Genomic DNA, 20,023 nt, shown 5'->3' on the forward strand with positions numbered 1-20,023 from the left:
GGGACATTAGCGCTCTACATAAATACTATGCTATGGTACTATGGTACCTGATTTATACAAAGGCAGGAGAAGTGGCAGTGCGGACCACCGGACATTAGTGCAGAAGACCCCAGTCAGGGGGGGAGCTGTGCAAGTCATTTCTAGGAAAAAAAAAAAAACTTACGGCACCTGCCCTGTCCCTTTCTGGTTTGTCTCTGTGCTTGTGCTTGGTCCAATGGTTCCCCGTAGTAGAACTTCATCTGCACAACCAGCCAAAGTCATAGACTGTGCATTAATATAAACTAAGCAGGTTAGCCCCCCGAGCAGTCAGAGTTGTGGAAATTTTGCTATTCTGGTAAAATTTGTAAATAAATCAATCATTTAAATGTTTTAAAGGGACTTTAATATTCCATAGGAAAGGTCAATAATACCAGATCGATGAGGATCCGACTCTTGACCGAGTCGCTGATTGAATGGACCACGGTGCACTGGAAATGACACAGCGCCGTACACTGAGCAGTGGCCATGAATGGTACTGCATGATCACTCCAAAACAAGTGAATGGGAGTGACTTTGCAGTACCATTCACGGCCACTACTGAAAGTGTGGCACTGTGTCCACTTCCGGTTCAGATCTGTTTATCCCAAGGATAGACCAAGAAAAGTCATTTACTTTAAGAAAAAGTCATTTAAGGTAACATTTCGGAGTAGTACCTCCAGTGATTTTCGGAAAAATGGCGACGAATGTGACTGCTGCTTGATCTCAATACTTCTCTATGGAGGGAAAAAAATTGAAAATGATTTCCAATAATTACAACACATCTGGCCATATCGGAATATTTGTAATTACGACTCAACTTTTCCCTTAGAGATAAACATTGGGGTCGGCAATGGCCACGTTAACCCGCCCGACCAAAAGTGAAGCCGCAGCCGGTCATATCCGCCAATCACGCAGGGAAAATCGAAGAATTTGTCCACCATATTTACATTTATAAAGTTCCAGTCCAACAATAATAATAATAGACATAAACATTTCATTATTTCATAAACCTGGTGAACCGAAAGCCTTCCAGAATAAAACACTTGTAGTTCTACCGAAAATCGTCCTATAAAACAGTAAATCGGAACCGAAATTAAAAACCTGATGATTTTGACGCTTTTGTCGTCTTGTTTCCTAAATACTCGAGCCACGAGACGACTTTTTTTAGCTGCTATGTACAGGAAAATAGATACTGAACTGCTGCCACATGAAAAAACGCCTACATCACCCCCCCCAAAAAAAAAATAATAATACAATCCCACCGAGGCCATAACAAACACAAACTGCACAACAGTCTCCAATAAAATCAGCTTCCAAAAAAAAAATCACAGTAAAACAAAATGAGATAATAAATAAAAGAAACGCTGAGATTTCTGACTGCTCCTGTCCATGGTCGACCAAGGGTAAAAAGTCCAGATTTTTTTTTTAGGCAAAAGTCAAAAAATTTCAGAAAAAAAAAAATACATTTTATCCATTGAAGGAAAAGGATCCCAGAAACATCTGCAAAATAAATACTTCTCTCCAATCCATAAATTGTCATCAATTAGCAAAGTAACAATGTTTCTTTTTTTTTTTTCTTTTATTTCCAGCTGAATTTTTTTTGGTCCGGTTCATAGCTCCAGCTCGTTAGCAGCATTTGCTGTCTATGTGACGCGTTTTGAGTTTTTGACGCGTTTCGAGTTGTTGACGCGTTTCGAGTTTCTAACAGGTTTCCAGTTTCTGACGCGTTTCGAGTCACATCTAGGAGTCACTCGGCAGCCACTTTAGCCAGGTTGGCTCTGACTCGAGCTTGGTCCACAGAATCCAGGAGGTTCTTGGCATCCACGGCCAACGCGTGGGAGGCTGTTAACATCTGTTTTTTACATTCCTCGCTAAGAGACGTCACCGCGTTCTGCTGGGCTAACCGCATCTTACTGATCAGTTCGGCCAAGTCTTTACTTAAGAGTTTCTGTGTTCCTTCAATCTGCTCGGAAAATAAAAACAGATCAACTATTTTATCAACCGGCAATTGACATGTAAATTTTTAAAAAATGTAATTTTTAAAAAAATATATATTTTTTTAAAAATATTTCATAAATTGTAGATTTTTTTTTTACTTTTCCAACTACTCAAAACGTATAGCAAAAGGGGCCATCAAAATGCTAACTAATCATGTAAGCGACAAGGGAGTTGTCTGGATTTTGAAAAACTTTTATTGTCTTTTAAAAACAGCGCCACACCTGTCCACAGGTTATGTTTGGTACTGCAGCTCATCCCCAATCTGTGAACAGTTGTGGCTCTATGTTTTTTAAAAACTGTAGCCAAGTATTTCCACTTGTAAAATTGGTTCCCCTCATTGACAGAATGGGGTTCTTGTGCCCATAACAAGAATTTATTCTGATGGTCCATTAGATCCTGGTTGCAAATTATTGGCTCCAAATGGGGTTGTTTTCTATTAGACCTTTGGGAACTATTAATGGGTCAGAGACTGGGCCCACAGGAGGATCCTCGGGTACTGTAGACAGTTGGACATGATCTACTGGTAACGGCTGACTGTGGAGAAACTTCCCGCACTACGAAGCCCAAGATGAATCCTGGCTATTCAATCCGTGAAAAATTATGCCAGTCCCATAAAATATTAAAAAATACAGACAAGGAATTTTTTTTGCTGCACTAGGAAGCAGTAACTTGCCCCAACAATAGAAATAATAAAAAAAGATTAAAAAGAAAATTTCAAAAATGATAAAAAAAATACAAAAATATTTCTCCATTTTAGATGAAAGTTGCAAAAATTTTGGTAAAATGTAGAAATGTGGAAATCAGCCTCATTGGGTCACAACAATTACATTACTATATATATTAGATACATTACCTCTGTACGAGAAGATGTAGGTAATGACGGGAGAATATCATCAACACTTCCTATGAGCTTCCGGAGAGTCAACCCAACGTTCTGGAAGATGAAGGACAGAAGGCAGAAAGTTTAACACTTAAGATGCTTGGACGGACCCATCACTGTGAGTTACAGCCAATATATGCGGAATATGAAAGGGTTAATATTAGAGTTGGTGCGAATCGATTTGCATCAACTCTACTCCTAATAGTTATTTTGAAGATCATAAAAAGTAACAGCATTTGAGGACTTTTTTGCAACCTGCGGCTCTTCAAATTTTGCTAAACTGGAATTTGTACAGCAATTTTCCAACAAATAGAGCGTCAAGTCGGGTTACCACTGGTACTGGTACAGGTCATCCTTGAAATATGTGTGTGTGAAACTAAGTGCAAACTTTAAAGGAACGATAAAAACAAGGATTTCAGTGTAAGTATCTGAGTTCTCAGTTTGTCTTTATGTGTGATACATGTATTGTGTGTAATGATCGCGGTCGCAGATGGTGCAACCACAACAGGGCCCATGCAGTAGGGGAACTTGCCGACCCCATCAGCTATTTCAGCTGCATATGCGTCCAAGGACACATATTCAATTCAACTGGAGAGTATTACTGTGCAGGGACCCTCCGGCTCCCTGCACTGCAATACATGCCACCAACCAATAAGAGGTGACATCAGCATGCCAGTCACGAGCGTCACATGACAGTATCATCATGCGCTGCCCGTGTCGGCGCACTAAAGTCAGCTGCCGGCTACAGAAAAGGACTCTTTTCCAACACAAAAGGGCAGCAGAACATTATACCAGGAAGGGGCCCAGGATGAGGGACAGTGTACCAGGATGGGGGACATTGTTATAGAATAGGGGACATTATTATAGTAAGGGGCCTAGGACAGGGGACATTATACCGGGAAAGGGGCCAGGATGGGGAGTATTATACAAGGAAGGTGCCCAGGATGGGGGACAGTCTACCAGGTTGGGGGACATTGTTATAGAATGGGGGACATTATTACAGTAAGGGGCCCAGGACAGTGGACATTGTACCTGGAAGGGGCCCAGGATGGAGGAGCATTATACAAGCAAGGTGGCCAGGATGGGGGACAGTGTACCGAGATGGGGAACATTTTAATGTGTTGGAAAAGAGCGGCAGAACATTATACCAGGAAGGGGCCCAGGATGGGGAGAATTATACAAGGAAGGGGCCCAGGATAAGGGACAGTGTACCAGGGTGAGGGACAGTGTACCAGGATGGAGGACATTGTTATAGAATGGGGGACATTATTACAGAAAGGGGCCTAGGACAGGGGACATTATATCAGGAAGGGGACCATGATGGGGGACATTATTACCGGAAGGCGCTCAGGATGGGGGACATTATACAAGGAAGGGGGACATTAAACCAGGAAGGGGCCCAGGATGTGGGACATTATTACAGGATGGGAGTCACGTTGGGGGAGATTACAGGAAACAGCTAGGATGGGTGACAATATTACATGGGGATGAACACGCCATGACTTTATAGGATCTAGAACGCTACAAGGGCCTGCACATTTAACCAACATGCAGGTGGGGGGCCCAGGTCCAAATTTTGCACTGGAACCCATCGGACTTTGGTTATGCCACTAGTTTTGGGTAAGTCGAGTAATGGTAGAGACACAATTGCAGCTCCTTCATGGGCATCTTTCCTAGAGATGCATTTCCTAGAGATACAGTATGTTTTCCCCCAACAAGGGTAACAAAGTCTCAGACACATATGTGCTGGTGGATTTTAGAATCTAACATAGGGACATGGGGTTGGTGCAGAAGAACATGAGAGAAGTAACGGCTAGTGATGAGCGAGCATGCTCGCTACTGCTCGATACTCGCCCGAGCATCTTACTGTTCGAGATGCTCGGCGGGAGCTCGGGTCTCCTCCCTGCATTTTTGGCGTTCTTTACAGAGCCAATGAACATGCAGGGATTGTCTGCCACTCACTGTAATGTCGTAGCCATGTTGGTTGTGGCATTACTGTGATTGGCTGCTCGCACAGCGTCACCTCGAGCCGCCATCTTGGACACAGTCACTCCGGATCAGGCAGAGTAGGGAGAGGTGCTGCTGCTGCGTCAGGGAGAGATTTGCTTGTGTATTAGGTAGTGTAAGGAGAAAAACCGTACATTACACATATCCATCTTAACAAACAGTCCTTCTGAGGACTAATCCATCTGCAGAGATATCAGGCAGGCAGTGTATATAGGCAGGCAGTGTATATAGCAGACTGCAGTGCATATAGCACAAGAGGCTCCAATCCAATTTTGCCTTCTGCTGCTTTTAGATATTTCTATACAAAGGCCCAGGTCTCAGGGGCCAGGAATACTTTTCTTTGGATCTTAATCCTCATTATTTGCTTAAAAAGCAATCCAGAGAGCACAGTTTTTCTGTGCCATTTGCTTGTTGGCACTGCAGAATACAGCCAGGTCCTTTCCATATTACAGCGCTAGAAATCCAGCTATTTAAAACTGTGTTTTCTCCGTCACACAGATCACATATAATTGCGCTGAAAATACTGCCATTTCTGGCCTCCATTAAAAATTTGTGTCAGTGAAGCAATTCACAGCAGTTTGCTGTTCAAAATAGTTACCTACAGGCCAGGTATTTAAAACTGTGGTTTGTCCGTCACACGGATCACATATAAGTTCGCTCCAAACTCAGCCATTTGTAGTGAGCGTGGAAGATATTGTCCTCCATTTAAAATGGGCAAGGCACGTGGAAAGGGACGGGGAACTGGACGTGATGGTAATGGTGCATGCAGAGGCCGAGGACAAGGCTGTATGCAAGCTGAAATTGTGCCACAACAAACACCCACATCTTCTCACCTGACCTTCCTGTTTCCAGTTTCCAGTTTCTAGGGGACCGGAGCACACCACTATTGAACCCAGAGCAGTGTCAAAAGGTTGTTGGTTGGATAGGGGATAATGCTTCCTGTCACTTAGCCACCACCACCCTGTCTTCCACATGGTCAAATCTCAGTTGCCGTGAGTCTGGACCGCATATTCCTCACCCTGATCCTCCTTCCGCCCACCATGCCGAGTACCCAGAGACAACTGATCCCACACTTGGACACTCTGAAGAGCAGTTCACTTTTCCATTAATAGATTCGGGCCTCTCGCCCGGTCTACTTGAAGCGGGGCAAGAGGAGATTGCGCGTAGCGATGCACAAATATTTGAGCAGCCACGGTCACACGAAGGCGACGGTGGGAAAGTGTCACAAGAGGTGGACGATGATGAGACACAATTGCCAGAAAGTCAGGAGGAGGACCAGGGTGCGGAAGTGGAAGACAATGTGGTGGATGATATAGTAACTGACCCAACCTGGCAGGAGGACAGCAGCACACAGGGGGAGGGAGGCAGAGCACCCCAACAGGCAGGAAGAAGCAGTGTGGTGGCCGCAGACAGAAGGCAGGCAACCGTTTCCCGTAACACCAACACGAAGGAGGTTGCCAGTACAACTGTTAGGTCTTCCCGAGTCTGGTTGTTTTTTAAAGACTCTGCCGATAACCCCAAAAAGGCCATTTGCACCACCTGCCAGGCCAGCATCAGCAGGGGTGGCAAAATGACCAGCCTGACCACCACCAGCATGATCAGACACATGGCAGAAAGCACCCGACTTTGTGGGTCGAACCCCAGGGTCCAGGAACAGTGTCTGCAGGTGGCACCATTGTTTCTTCTGCTGTTGTGGATGCAAGCCAATCCCCTGTCCATGGTGCATGTGAAGATGCCTCCTGCCCTGCACCTCTCGTTGCACACTCTCAAGTAGCGCTCAGTTGTCCATACCCTAGACCTTGGAACGCAAGTGCAAATATGCAGCCAACGCCCCACAGGCCACACTACTAAATTCTCCCATTTCACGACTGTTTGCACTCGAAATGTTGCCTTTTAGGCTCGTGGAGACGGAAGCATTCTGCAACCTGATGGCGGCGGTCGTCTCTCGGTACTCGGTCCCCAGCCGCCACTATTTCTCCCGGTGAGCCATCCCCGCATTACACAAGCACGTGTCCCAAAACATTAGCCGTGCCCTCAACAACGCAGTTACCGGGAAAGTCCACCTAACCATGGACACGTGGACATGTGCTTGTGGGCAGGGACGGTACATCTTGCTGACGGCACACTGGGTTAACAAAGTGGAAGCCGGGACCCAGTCGGACCTTGGGACGGAACACGTCCTCCTGACACCAAGGATTGCGGGCCCTAGGTCAATCAGGGTTGCCCCCACGGTCTACAGCTCCTGCACCTCATCCTCCTCAGCCTCCTCCTCCTCTTCAGCCTCCATCTCCGAAATGACCACATCAGTCACAAGCTGGAAGCACTGCAGCACTGCCTCGGCCAAGCGGCAACAGGCTGTGCTGAAGCTAATATGCTTAGGTGACAAACCGCACAATGCTGAAGAGTTGTGGACAGCTCTGAAAGAGCAGGCAGATCTGTGGTTCACACTGCTGAACCTACAGCCAGGAATGGTCGTGTGTGACAATGGCTGGAACCTGGTGGCGGCTCTGAGGCGAGGCGAGCTCACACACGTACCATGCCTGGCCCATGTACTTAACCTCATGGTTCAGCGGTTTCTCAAATCCTACCCGGAGCTGCTGGATCTGCTTGTTAAAGTACGCCACCTGTGTGTCCATTTTAGAAAGTCAGCTACAGCTACCGCCGCCCTTGCCGTGTTTCAGCAGCGTTTGCAGCTTCCGGCACACAGACTGGTGTGTGATGTCCCCACGCATTGGAACTCTACACTGCAGATGTTGGGAAGGATTTGTGAGCAGAAGAGGCAGTTGTTGAGTACCAGCATCAACAAGGCCATCGGTATTCAGTTCAGACTCCACACATAAGACCTCAGGAGTGGACATGGATGTCAGACATATGTACCATCCTCCAAAACTTTGAGGACTCCACCAAGATGGTGAGCGGCGATGACGCCATAATTAGTGTCACCATCCCGCTTCTCTGTCTTCTGAAACGCTCTCTGCTCACAATCAAAGAGGATGCATTGCAGGCGGAGCACGATGAGATGGAGCAAGGAACCATACAGGGTGATTACACACAGCCAAACCTCATCTCATCCCAACGTGGATTGGGTGACAATGAGGAAGAGGAGGATGAGAAGGAAGGACAGGAGCTAGTTTCATGCACTATAGACGGTACTACCTGCACAGCTGTCATACCGTCTGTTCAGTGTGGATGGCCAGAGGACAGAGAGGAGGAGGAGGAGGAGGAGGAGAGCATGGTCAGTCATCCTCTTGGTGAGGACACAGAAGTCTTGCCTGTTAGTAGTCTGGCACGCATGTCTGAGTTTATGTTACACTGCCTTTCCCATGACCCTCGCGTTCTCAAAATTTTGGGTGACAGTCATTACTGGTTGGTGACACTTCTAGACCCACGCTACAAGGAGAACTTTATATCTATTATTCCTGAGCCAGACAGGTCTACAAAAATGGGACTGTACCAGAAGGCCCTTGTTGCGGAACTATTAAAAAAATTCCCATCTGAAAACGCTGGCGGCAGAGGGCACACTTCATTGGACAACCAAGGAGTACAGGCGAGAGAGACACAACTTCAATCCAGCAGAGGCAGGGGAACACTGTCAAAGTTCTGGGAGAGTTTTCTCAGACCCTCCCATCGCACAGGCCCTGAGGCGCGGGGTACTCTCACAAGGAGGGCAAAGTTTTGGAAGATGCTGAGGGAGTACCTTGCCGACCGTACCAACGTCCTCCGTGATTCCTCTGTGCCTTATAATTATTGGGTATCCAAGCTGGATACGTGGAATGAACTGGCTCTCTGTGCCTTGGAGGTCCTGGCCTGCCCTGCCGCCAGCGTTTTATCAGAGCCGGTTTTTAGTGCCGCTGGTGGAATTATAACTGATAAGCGAATCCGCCTGTCAACTGAAAATGCTGACAGGCTGACTCTTATAAAAATGAACAAGGGCTGGATTGGGCCAGACTTCTCCACACCACCGAATGATAGCAGCGTAACATAAACTCAAATCCAGTGTCTTTTCTTGGGAGGTGTATTCCCATGCCCCTTTTCACACCCACACATGGGTATACGCTTCCTGATTTTGGCTATCTGCTCTTGCCTTTCATCTTCTCCTCATCCTCCACCACCATATGACCAGGGTGACCGTGGTCCGTGAGGGTGTTTATGATGCCCGTAAAAAAAATTTTTATACAGTATGTTCATGTATACCCCCCAGGGGTAAATGTTTGTCAGTCCATACACTTAGTGCATGGGCATTACAAATATAGGAGGCCCGCTCCTTTCTAATCGGAACATTTTTTTATGAGGCCCTCCTCCACGTCTCTTCTAAGGGGCACTGAAGTGCCTCCAAATTTTTGGCAGCCCTTGCATTTACTGCACAGGCCAACACTATGGGAGACTCTCTTCTTTCTAATGGAAATTTGTCGTTACTGTGGCCCTGCTCTATGTGTCTTTAAATTGTTAGTGGGGTTCTTCCTAAAATTGGTCAGCCGTTGGACTCACTGCATACCCTATAACTATATAGCAGACCCTCTCCTTTCTAATGGGAACATGTCATACTCGTTACTGTAGCCCTGCTCCGTGTGTCTTTAAATTCTTAGTGGGGTTTTTCCTAAAATTAGTCAGCCGTTGGACTCACTGCATACCCTATAACCGTATAGCAGACTCTCTCCTTTCTAATGGGAATTTGTTTTTACTGTGGCCCTGCTCTATGTGTCTTTAAATTCTTAGTGGGGTTTTTCCAAAATTTTGGCAGCCCTTGCAGTCACAGCATGGGCATTACCACTATGGGAGACCCGCTCCTTTAAAATGGAAACATTTTTTTTACTGAGACCCTCCTCTATGTCTCTTCAAAGGGGTATTGGGTTGCGTCCAAATTTTTGGCAGCCCTTGCAGTCACTGGATATGCAATAACAGTATAGGAGACCCACTTGTTAATAATGGGAACAACAAAGCATAGCCGGCTGATGGCTCTCTAACAATAGCGAGGAACAACTCCTGGCCTTTTAAGAATATTAAGGGCCGTCTGATGGCCCTATAAAAATAGGCTTTATGACTTTCAGAGTCCCTCCATCATAAATAAAACAGGATGTGTCTGATGATGTGTCACACACCACATTGCCAGATAAGGTTGTAAAATGTTAAAATTACATTTCCCGGTGAATGCATTTATCTTAAAAAATAACATAAAGAAAACAAAACAATAGGATCTTTCTTTAGTATAAAAAACAGCGTCACCAATATAACCTCAATGTAATCCCATTGTTCAGCTCCTGCAACTCCTCCTCTATCTCCGAAATGACCACATCAGTTACAAGCTGACAGCACTGCCTTGGCCAAGCGGCAACAATCTGTGCTGAAGATACCATGCTTAACTGACAAACCGCCCAGTGCTGCAGAGTTGTTGAAAGCTGTAACACAGCAGCCTGATCTGTGGCTCTCACCGCTGAACATACAGCCAGGCATGGTCGTGTGTGACAATGGGCGGAACCTGGTGACGGAGAAATGACACCCAGAGTAGATACGGTTTCCCTCTATGCCAGTCCTTTCACTGAGCTAAATACAACTCTCATCAAAAAAAGCTGTGGACTGGCTCCATATCGTCCCTGACCACATTCACCTGTCCACGTGTTTGTGGTTAGGTGGTCCTTCCCAGTAAGTGCACTGGGGAGGTCACGGGTAATGTTGTGGGACCCGTGCTTGTGGAAGGCGGAGACAACACCAGGAGAAACAGTGGCGGCTGGTGACCAAGTATGGACACCCGGCCGCCGCCGGCATGAGGTTGTGAAAAGCTTCTGCCTCCACGAGCCTAAAAGGCCATATTTCAAGTGCAAGCAGCTGCCCAGAAATCTGGCAGTTTAGTGTTGCGGCCTGTGGGTGGGTGGGTGGCTGGCTGCATACTTGCACTTGCATTCCAAGTAACAGAAAACTAAGCAGATGGTGGCCTCTATCATCATCATGACCTCACCTCGGCACTATGAACTCTCCTGAAGGAGAAGCCAGGGCCCGCCAGAGGAGTCTCCGGTTCTCTGGTGGGCCCGCCCAACCAACCCGCAAAACAGCCCTGGCTAAGAAAAGTGTGGGGGAAGGTTCCCGGACACTCTATGGCTGCTTTTTTAATGTGGATCGGCCATGCTTATGCATGTTATTTCGCATTACAGATCAGGCCATTGTCCAACTCTGTATTCATGAAATTAAATGCGCAAAGAAAGATGTGTATGTGTCAAAGCACCACCGACAAGGGCGAGTTGATGTTGGACGGGCTGCCATTGCTTCTGCAACAAGCTGCATTAGAGGACTTCCTGGGAGAAATGACATGCAGGGTAGATACGGTTTCCCTCTATGCCAGTCCTTTCACCGAGCTAAATACAACTCTCATCAAAATAAGCTGTGGACTGGCTCCGTACCGTCCCTGGCCACATTTACCTGTCCACGTGTTTGTGGTTAGGCGGTCCTTCTCAGTAAGTGCACTGGGGAGGGCACGGGTAATGTTGTGGGACCCGTGCTTGTGGAAGGCGGAGACGACACCGGGAGAAACAGTGGCGGCTGGGGACCAAGTATGGACATCCGGTCGCCAACGGCATGAGGTTATGAAACGCTTCCGCCTCCACGAGCCTAAAAGGCCACTTTTTAAGTGCAAGCAGCTGTCAAAAAATTGGCAGTATAGTATTGCAGCCTGTGGGTGGGTGGCTGGCTGCATACTTGCGCTTGCATTCCAAGGAATGGGGTAGGGACAACTGAACGCTGCACTGGGACAAGGACGTGGATGGTGATTCTTGCAAGTCTGCAACGACAGGTGCATGGCGGGAGGCATCTTCGCATGCGCCAAAGATCACTTATGATGAGCACACTTTTAGGCAGTGACCAGGGAGTCAGAGATGCTTCCAGAGGTCTTCCCCATGCTGTTCCCATGTCTTTTCAGCACTTTATGCATGTGTCACACAGCACATGGCCAGATAAGGTTGTAAAATGTTAAAATTACATTTCCCAGTGAATGCATTTGTCTTGGTTGAAAGCAATTCAAAAGTGTGAAAAAACGCATAAAAAACGCTACGTGTGAATATAACCCAAGGCGTGGAGGAGTATTTTTGTTTTTGGTTATTTATTTTGCCTTATATACAAGTCATTACCCTGGAAAGGATGTTCCTTAATATATTTCCCAGGAAAATCCATTTTGGTTTAGTTTTTGCATGTTTTATTGTGAGTCCGTAAAAGTGGTGTAATACTCTGACAACGTTGCTGACAGCAGTGACCTGGGAGTCAGAGATGCTTCCAGGGGTCTTCCCCATGCTGTTCCCATGACATTTGAGCACTGTTCCCATCGATTTGGGCAATTTTTAGTCCCTCTGCAGACCGCCGGGGGGAGCCGCCTGAAGAATGCTCGAGTTTCCCATAGACTTACATTGGGCTCGTTGCTCGGGTAAAGCACCCGATTATTCCAAGTTGCTCGACCCAAGCAACGAGTACCCGAGCATTTTAGTGCTCGCTCATCACAAGTAACGACTATAGAGCAATGGACTGACCTTGACTACATTGACGTATCCCTCGGGGGGCAGCTGGTAGATGTCATTCTTCAGCTGCAGCACTGATTTCACCAGCTCCATCACACTCTGGTAAACGTTGTCATCCGTACGATCGATGTTGGCAGTCGGAGCCGGTTGAAGAGCCTGAGAGAAGCAGCAGTAGTGTTATATTCAGCCGCAACCTGATATGACACAATGTAACAAGTTTTCCATTGGTGGCAAAAAAACTTAATGGACTTTTCACAACTTTGTTGCCATGACTAGAGATGAGCGTTGTTCTACTCGAACTGTTCGCCAATCTCAAATTCGAGCTGTTTTGGGCGGTGTTCGAGCCGGTCGGCGAACACGAACAATTTGAGAAAAATTCGGCTGTTCGAGGTTATGTTCGATAACTGTTCGTGCACCAAAATCATAACTGGATTTTTTCTTAGTAATGATGAAAATTAATGTTAATACGCAGTTTGAGTGTACAGCGGGGCGGGGGGAGGGGCAGGGGATGGATCTCTGCAGGAACAATGAAGATCTCCATTTTTTTTTCTCTTTCTCGCATTTACAGTGGGGAGGTGCAATCTGTCAGCCTATCAGCAGCGCACACACGGAGCGAAGTGCTTTTTTTCACACAAGCAAGGGCATGTGTCATTGGCAGTGTATGTCACATGTCCTTGCCCTATAAGACCAAGCCATTTTCCCCGTCGCCACCATTTTCTCACTGCTGCAGCTGCGTGTTAGACGGCACCGCTGTTGCTGTGTGCGCTATACCTTGTTAATTTCAAGCCAATTTTCGCACAAATATACAGATAGCTTGGGAGTAGGGAATAGTTGTGATTGCAGTCCTTTTAAGGACTAGGTTACAGCATTTCCTACGACTTTTATCAGGCAGGTCTGTCCTCTTAAATAGATAGGTTGTGGGAGTAAAGACTAATTGTAATTGCAGTCCTTTTCAGGACTAGGTTACATCAGTTCCTATCAGTTTTTGCCAGGCAGGTCTGTGCCAGTGCTGTGCAAGTTTTTTTCACAGCATTTGGCTGAATCTAGCAAAGCTAATCCTTTTTGGCCTATTGCAGAGTGTGTTAGTCAGTGGAGTAGCCTATCTGTGTTGCAAGATATACCACCTGTGTATAGAATACCAATTTTTTTACTGCACCTAGTGAAGTAAAATCTTTTGGGCATAGCATCATTCTATTAGTCCATCTATACAGACCTCCATCAGGTTGCAAACTGAATATAATTTTTTTCTGCATCTAGCTCTGAAAAAATATTTGGCCTTCTAGCAGTGTGTGGGACTTGTTCTATTAGTCCATCTATACTGACCTCCATCAGGTTGCAAACTGAATATATCTTTTTCTGCATCTACCTCTGAAAAAATATTGGGCTTCTATCTGTGTGTGGGACTTGTTGTATTAGTCCATCTATACTGACCTCCATCAGGTTGCAAACTGAATATATTTTTTTCTGCATCTACCTCTGAAAAAATATTGGGCTTCTAGCTGTGTGTGGAACTTGTTGTATTAGTCCATCTATACTGACCTCCATCAGGTTGCAAACTGAATATATTTTTTTCTGCATCTACCTCTGAAAAAATATTTGGGCTTCTAGCTGTGTGTGGGACTTGGTCTATTAGTCCATCTATACTGACCTCCATCAGGTTGCAAATTGAATATAATTTGTTTCTGCATCTAACCCAGCCAATAGTTTTGGCCTAATACCACAGTTTGGCCACTCAGCTCTGCTCGGTTACCATCCATTGTTTTTTTGTGCAAACAACTCCAGAGTTGTGAATTAGTTAACCACCAAAATGAGTGGAAAAAGGCCTGCTGCTGGTGGAAAGGGGAATAGGCGTGTTGGGAAGGGGAAAAAAGGTTGTGTCCGTGGGGTAGGTGCAGAAGAAAGACCATCTTCCAGCCAAACTAAAATGTCTACTTCTTTTAGCGGACAATGTGATAAGATCCCTTTCTTACGGCCACGCCAATCGCTACAAATTCCAGATGAGGCACAAAAACAGCAGGTGCTTCAACGGATATCAAGTGCTCCTTTAAGTGGGCTCTCCTCCACATCAACTTCAACATCACAAATACTCCAGTCCTCAAAGGTGTCACCCAAATCGCACTTGCTTCCTCACAGCTCCCAAATCTCCAGCTGCCCGTCTGAGTATGAGGTAGAACAGATGGTTGAGTCTGCAGAGCTGTTTACTCATACTATAGCCTGGGAATCAGAGGTCGACTCCAGCGCTTCTGTGAATCCAGACGAGGAAATGATCTGCACTGATGCCCAGAATCTTTATGAGTCGGATCCAGGACCAGACGCAGAAGGTTCTGACCATAATGTAGACCCTCATTCCCAAACTGTAACTCCTGTTGGTGGAGACAATGAGGAAGACGATGATAAGACTCAAATACCTGATTGGAGTGACAACTTTAGTTTTTTGTCAGGGCAGGAACAGGTTGGCTCTGAGGACGACGGGTGTGATAACGCACAGGGTGATGATGATGAGGTTGGAGATCCCACTTACTGTCAACCCACAGTCAGCCAAGAGATGAGGTCAGCAGAGGAGGTGGAGGAAGATGCTAGTGACGACGAGGTCAGGTTGCGCCTTCCTGGACAGAGACGTAGTACTGGAAGCACGTCAACAACTGCATCCTCAAACACAACTCTGCCTCTCACCACAAGTCGTGGTGGCTCTTCAGGTCGCATGGGTGCTAAGCCTTGCATAGCCTGGGCATTTTTTCAGATCGATAAAGATGACCCAACTCGTGTTATCTGTAACATTTGTCAGCAAAAGCTAAGTAGAGGCCAAAAAATACATAGTTTGAGTACTTCATGCATGAACCGGCACATGGACATGAAGCATAAGTTGCAGTGGGAAGCTCAGTGTGCTACAATGCGGCCTAGCCGGCCGGGCCAACCACCGTCTGCCATATCTTGTGCATCCGCGGCCTCTTCATCCTCTGTGACTGGGGGGACAGCAGTCACACCTGTTTTGGGGCGCAGACCTGCCACCTCTTTACCCGCAACAGCCAGCGTGATTGGCAGGTCATCATTTTCTTTGGAGGTGGTAACACCAGCTGGTGTTGAGCGCTGTCCGACATCGATAGCACCACCTTTGGATCAAGGCAACCTAACATGTCCGCCTGCATCTTCCTCACAGACCGGCAGTTTGCCGGGGACACCCTTATCAACCACGTCTAAGCACAATAGCCAGCCCTCGGTCCCTCAGATGTGGACAAGGAAAAGACCATTTCCTCCTAGCCATGAGAAAGCTAAGAGGTTGAATTTCACCATCTGCAAGCTCTTGGCTACAGAAATGCTGCCTTTCCGTCTGGTGGACACAGAGGATTTTCGAGACCTTATGTCCGTCGCAGTGCCCCAGTACCAGATGCCCAGTCGGCACTACTTCTCAAAGAAAGGTGTGCCTGCGCTCCACCAGCATGTCGCACACAACATCACCGCTTCTTTGAGAAACTCTGTGTGTGACAGGGTGCATTTCACCACAGACACTTGGACGAGTAGGCATGGACAGGGGCGTTACATGTCGCTGACTGGGCACTGGGTAACTATGGTGACAGCAGGACAAGGGGCTGCTGTCCAAGTCTTGCCGTCCCCACGAGTTGTGCGTCAATCCTCTTTATGTCAAAGTTCCTCCACTGCTTCTGCCTCCTCAACCTCCTCTCGGTCTTCCACCTGCACCCAAAGCCTGTCTGGTCATGCCACAAGCTTTCTAACTGCGCAGAAGGGATCCTGCACACCTCCTTACTATGCTGGCAGTAGGGCTCAACGTCATCAGGCGGTTTTTACATTGAAATGTCTGGGAAATGTGAGTCACACAGCTGAGGAGTTGTGGTCAGCTCTGGAGAACCAATTTCATCAATGGTTGTCTCCACTGGACCTGAAACCAGGGAAGGCCGTGTGCGACAATGCTGCAAACCTGGGTGCGGCCCTTCGCCGGGGCAATGTCACACACGTGCCTTGTATGGCTCACGTGTTGAACCTGGTTGTCCAGCAATTTTTAGCCCACTATCCCAGACTAGATGGCCTTCTGCAGAGGGCACGGTCGCTGTGTGCTCACTTCCGCCGTTCGCATCCCGCAGCTCAGCGACTTACATCTCTACAGAAGTCGTTGGGCCTGCCACTTCACCGGCTAAAATGCGATGTGCCTACCCGGTGGAATTCAACTCTGCACATGTTGCAGCGACTGTGGCAGCACCGACAAGCCCTGGTGCAATACGTTCTGACGTATAGCCTGGGCCAACGAGATCCAGAGGTGGGGCAAATCACGCTGGAGGAGTGGTCTCAGATCAGGGACCTATGCACCCTTCTGCACAGTTTTGAAATGGCGACGAAGATGTTTAGTGCTGACGATGCCATTATCAGCATGACTATTCCGGTGATTTACATGCTGGAGCACATGTTAAACAGAATTCGGAGTCAGGTGGTGGCACAAGAGGAGGTGGAGGAAGTAGAGGAGGAGGAGTTGTATGCGGAAGGGCTAACATCTGCAAGGTCCAGACGGTCGGCAGCACCAAGGCGGCAGGCATGTGAGGGTGGGGGAGATGGTTTTACCAGGGCGCATGGTAGCAGCCAAACTAGTGAGGAAGGTGCAGGAGCCCAGGAAGAAGTGGAGGACGAACTGATGGAAGACTCATCAGATGAGGGAGACCTTGATCACATTTCTGTTGTGCGAGGTTGGGGGGAGAGGACAGAGGAAGGAAGCATGATTGTTACCTCGCCACCAACACAACAGGGACTTGGTGCTCCTGGATGCGCAACACACATGAGTGCCTTCTTGCTGCACTACCTGCAACATGACCCTCGAATTGTGAGAATTAGAAATAATCCTGACTACTGGGTTGCCACACTGTTAGATCCCCGGTACAAAAGTAAATTTGCAGAAATTATTCCTGCCATAGAAAGGGATGCACGCATGCAGGAGTATCAGCAGAGACTGTTGCAGAATCTTACATGTGCTTTTCCACAAAACACCAGTGGTGCACGTAGTGAATCTCACAGTTCCAACTTGCCAACCGTGGGACCGTCAAGTGTTCAGCACTCAAACCGTAACAGAACCACAGTATCTGCTGGTAACATCAATTTTGCGGAATCATTTCACCACTTTTTTAGCCCATCCTTTGCAAGGCCACAGGAGACAAGAAGTCTGACACATAGTCAACGCCTAGAGACGATGGTACAGGAGTATCTCCAAGTAAACATTGAAGCCACGACTGTGTCACTGGACCCTTGCTCTTTTTGGGCTTCCAATCTGGATAAATGGCCGGAGCTCGCCACCTACGCCTTGGAGATCTTGTCATGCCCCGCAGCCAGCGTTCTGTCTGAACGTGTGTTCAGCGCTGCTGGTGGTGTGCTGACAGATAAGCGCACGCGGCTCTCCACTGATAATGTAGACAGACTCACGTTCATAAAGATGAACAAATCATGGATCCGAAACGACTTTTCTACCCCTGTGTCATCCTGGGGAGAGTAAAAGCTTGATGATTGGTTAAAATCACCCTACCAACCGTTTTAAGCTTTCAAATTACTAATCATGTTTATCTGTATCTTGACTGGAAAATAATTTGGGCTTTGTAGCAGTGTGCAGCACTGATCCTATTAGGCCATCTATAATAAGCTCCACCAGATTTAAAATTAAAAATAATTTTTAGCTGCATCTAGCCCGGAAAATAATTTTGGGGCTCCGAGATGCGCAAGACACATAAGTGCCTTCTTGCTGCACTACCTGCAGCATGACCCTCATATTGTCAGAATTCGAAGTAATCATGACTACTGGGTTGCCACACTCTTAGATCCCCCAAACTTTTCGATCAACCTTTTCATTTTAATAAAGACCAAAAAATGGTCATTTTTGAAATTATAAGCATTAGCAGGTTGTTAGAAACTGAAATCAAACAGTTTTCAACTCAAAACTTTATTCTAGGTGATGTTACATTTTCACATAGGACCCCTTGTTCGAAAGGAGCTTCTGAACTCTCTCGTCCATTGAATTTGTCAGGTTTTGGATGGTTTCTGCTTCAATTGTTTTGCATGAGGACAGAATACCCTCCCAGAGCTGTTGCTTAGATGTGAACTGCCTCCCGCCATCATAGACACTCCTTTTAATGATGCTTCAAAGGTTCTGAATGGGGTAGAGGGCAGGGGAGCATGGGGGTCACACCATAAGTTTGTCCCCTTTTATGCCCATATCAGCCAGAGATGCAGATGTTTTATGTGCAGCATGAGATGGTGCATTATCATGCAGAAAAATGATCTTGCTGTGAAATACACGGTTCTTCTTCTTGAACCATGGCAGGAAGTGCTGTTTGAGAAAATCCACATACATTATGGAGTTCATCTTTAGCGCCTTCAGGGATCCTAAAGGGGCCGACAATCTCTCTCCCCATGATTCCAGCCCAAAACATTACTCCACCTCCTCCTTGTTGGCGCTGTAGCCGTGTTTGCGTGGGGTGTCCATCAACCAGCCATCCTCCACTCCATCCATCTGGACCATCGAGCGCTGCACGGCACTCATCCGTGAACAAAACAGTTTTGAAATCAGTCTTCATGTAATGTTTGGCCCACTGGAGCCGTTTCTGCTTGTGTGAAGTGGATAGAGGAGGTCGACAGGATGGCATATGCACAGCTGCAAACCTCTGAAGGACCCTGCATCTTGTTGTTCGGGGGACGTTGGAGGCACAAGCAGCTTCAAAAACTTGTCTGCTGCTATGACAAGGCTTTTTTGCCGCTGCTGTTTCAACCTGACGTAATTGCCTGTAGGAAAGAGTCCTCAATTTGCCCTTATCAGCACGCACACGTGTGTACTGTGAATCAGCTACATACTTCTTGATTGCCAAGACACTTCATCCTGATCATCGCACAATGTTGATTGTAGTCATGCCTTGACCTAAACATTCCACAATTTGTTGCTTCTCAGCAGCCGACACATCCTTTTTCTTTCCCATTTTGGCAGAAAATGTAGGCTGCTTAATAATGTGAGAGAGCCTTCTTAAGTAGTCTTGCCTTTCATTGGACACACCTGCCAAACTAATTAGCACAGGTGTCTGCAATTGCTTACAGTGATATAAAGAGCCCTGACACACATCACCATCAATGAGTTTAACTGACAAACAAACAAATTCTTCCCTTATCACTCCTAAACACTTTGTGCATAATAATTTGGAACGCGGTGTACATGTGCTTTTCCACAAAACACCAGCGGTTCACGTAGTGAATCTTACAGTTCTAACTTGCCAACCGTGGTCTGTATGGAATTGTTCAATAAAGGGCCCAAAATTAAGATAACATAGATGGGAGAGGTCTCTATGAATAGGAATTCCTAAGTATTTGATACCCTGTGAGGGCCAGGCAAAGGGAAAGTTGGACTGGATGGAATCCTATATGGATTTGGGGAGGGAGACATCGAGGGCCTCAGACTTCGCTGCATTGATTTTAAAATTTGACCATGTAACAAAGTGATCTATTTCAGCCATAACAGCAGGGATGGATATATGTGATTGAGTGATATATACTAGGACATCATCAGCAAATAGAGAGCACTTGTACTCGGTGCCTCCCACCTCAATCCACCTAATATTGGGGTTATGGCGAATTGATGAGAGCAGGTGCT

General features: G+C 46.8%; 1 protein-coding gene across 7 annotated transcripts in view; it reads right to left on the minus strand.

Moving 5' to 3' along the window:
• Positions 1–359: 359 nt before the first annotated feature.
• Positions 360–20,023, minus strand: part of PTK2B (protein tyrosine kinase 2 beta) — a 288,178-nt gene continuing 268,514 nt past the window's right edge. For 6 of the 7 annotated variants that reach the window (XM_073673841.1, XM_073673842.1, XM_073673840.1 and 3 more), the window contains 3 exons: positions 12,412–12,555; positions 2,870–2,950; positions 360–1,981 (listed from right to left, as the gene is read on the minus strand). In XM_073673841.1, coding sequence (XP_073529942.1) covers positions 1,766–1,981; positions 2,870–2,950; positions 12,412–12,555 — 441 coding nt within the window. In that variant the 3' untranslated portion in view covers positions 360–1,765. The remainder of the gene's footprint in view (positions 1,982–2,869; positions 2,951–12,411; positions 12,556–20,023) is intronic. The other variant, XM_073673845.1, reaches the window with a different exon arrangement.

This window comes from Phyllobates terribilis, unplaced genomic scaffold (assembly GCF_046119375.1).
Source record: "Phyllobates terribilis strain yellow unplaced genomic scaffold, ASM4611937v1 Scaffold_3__8_contigs__length_932513732, whole genome shotgun sequence".
NCBI classification, from domain to species: Eukaryota; Metazoa; Chordata; class Amphibia; order Anura; family Dendrobatidae; genus Phyllobates; species Phyllobates terribilis.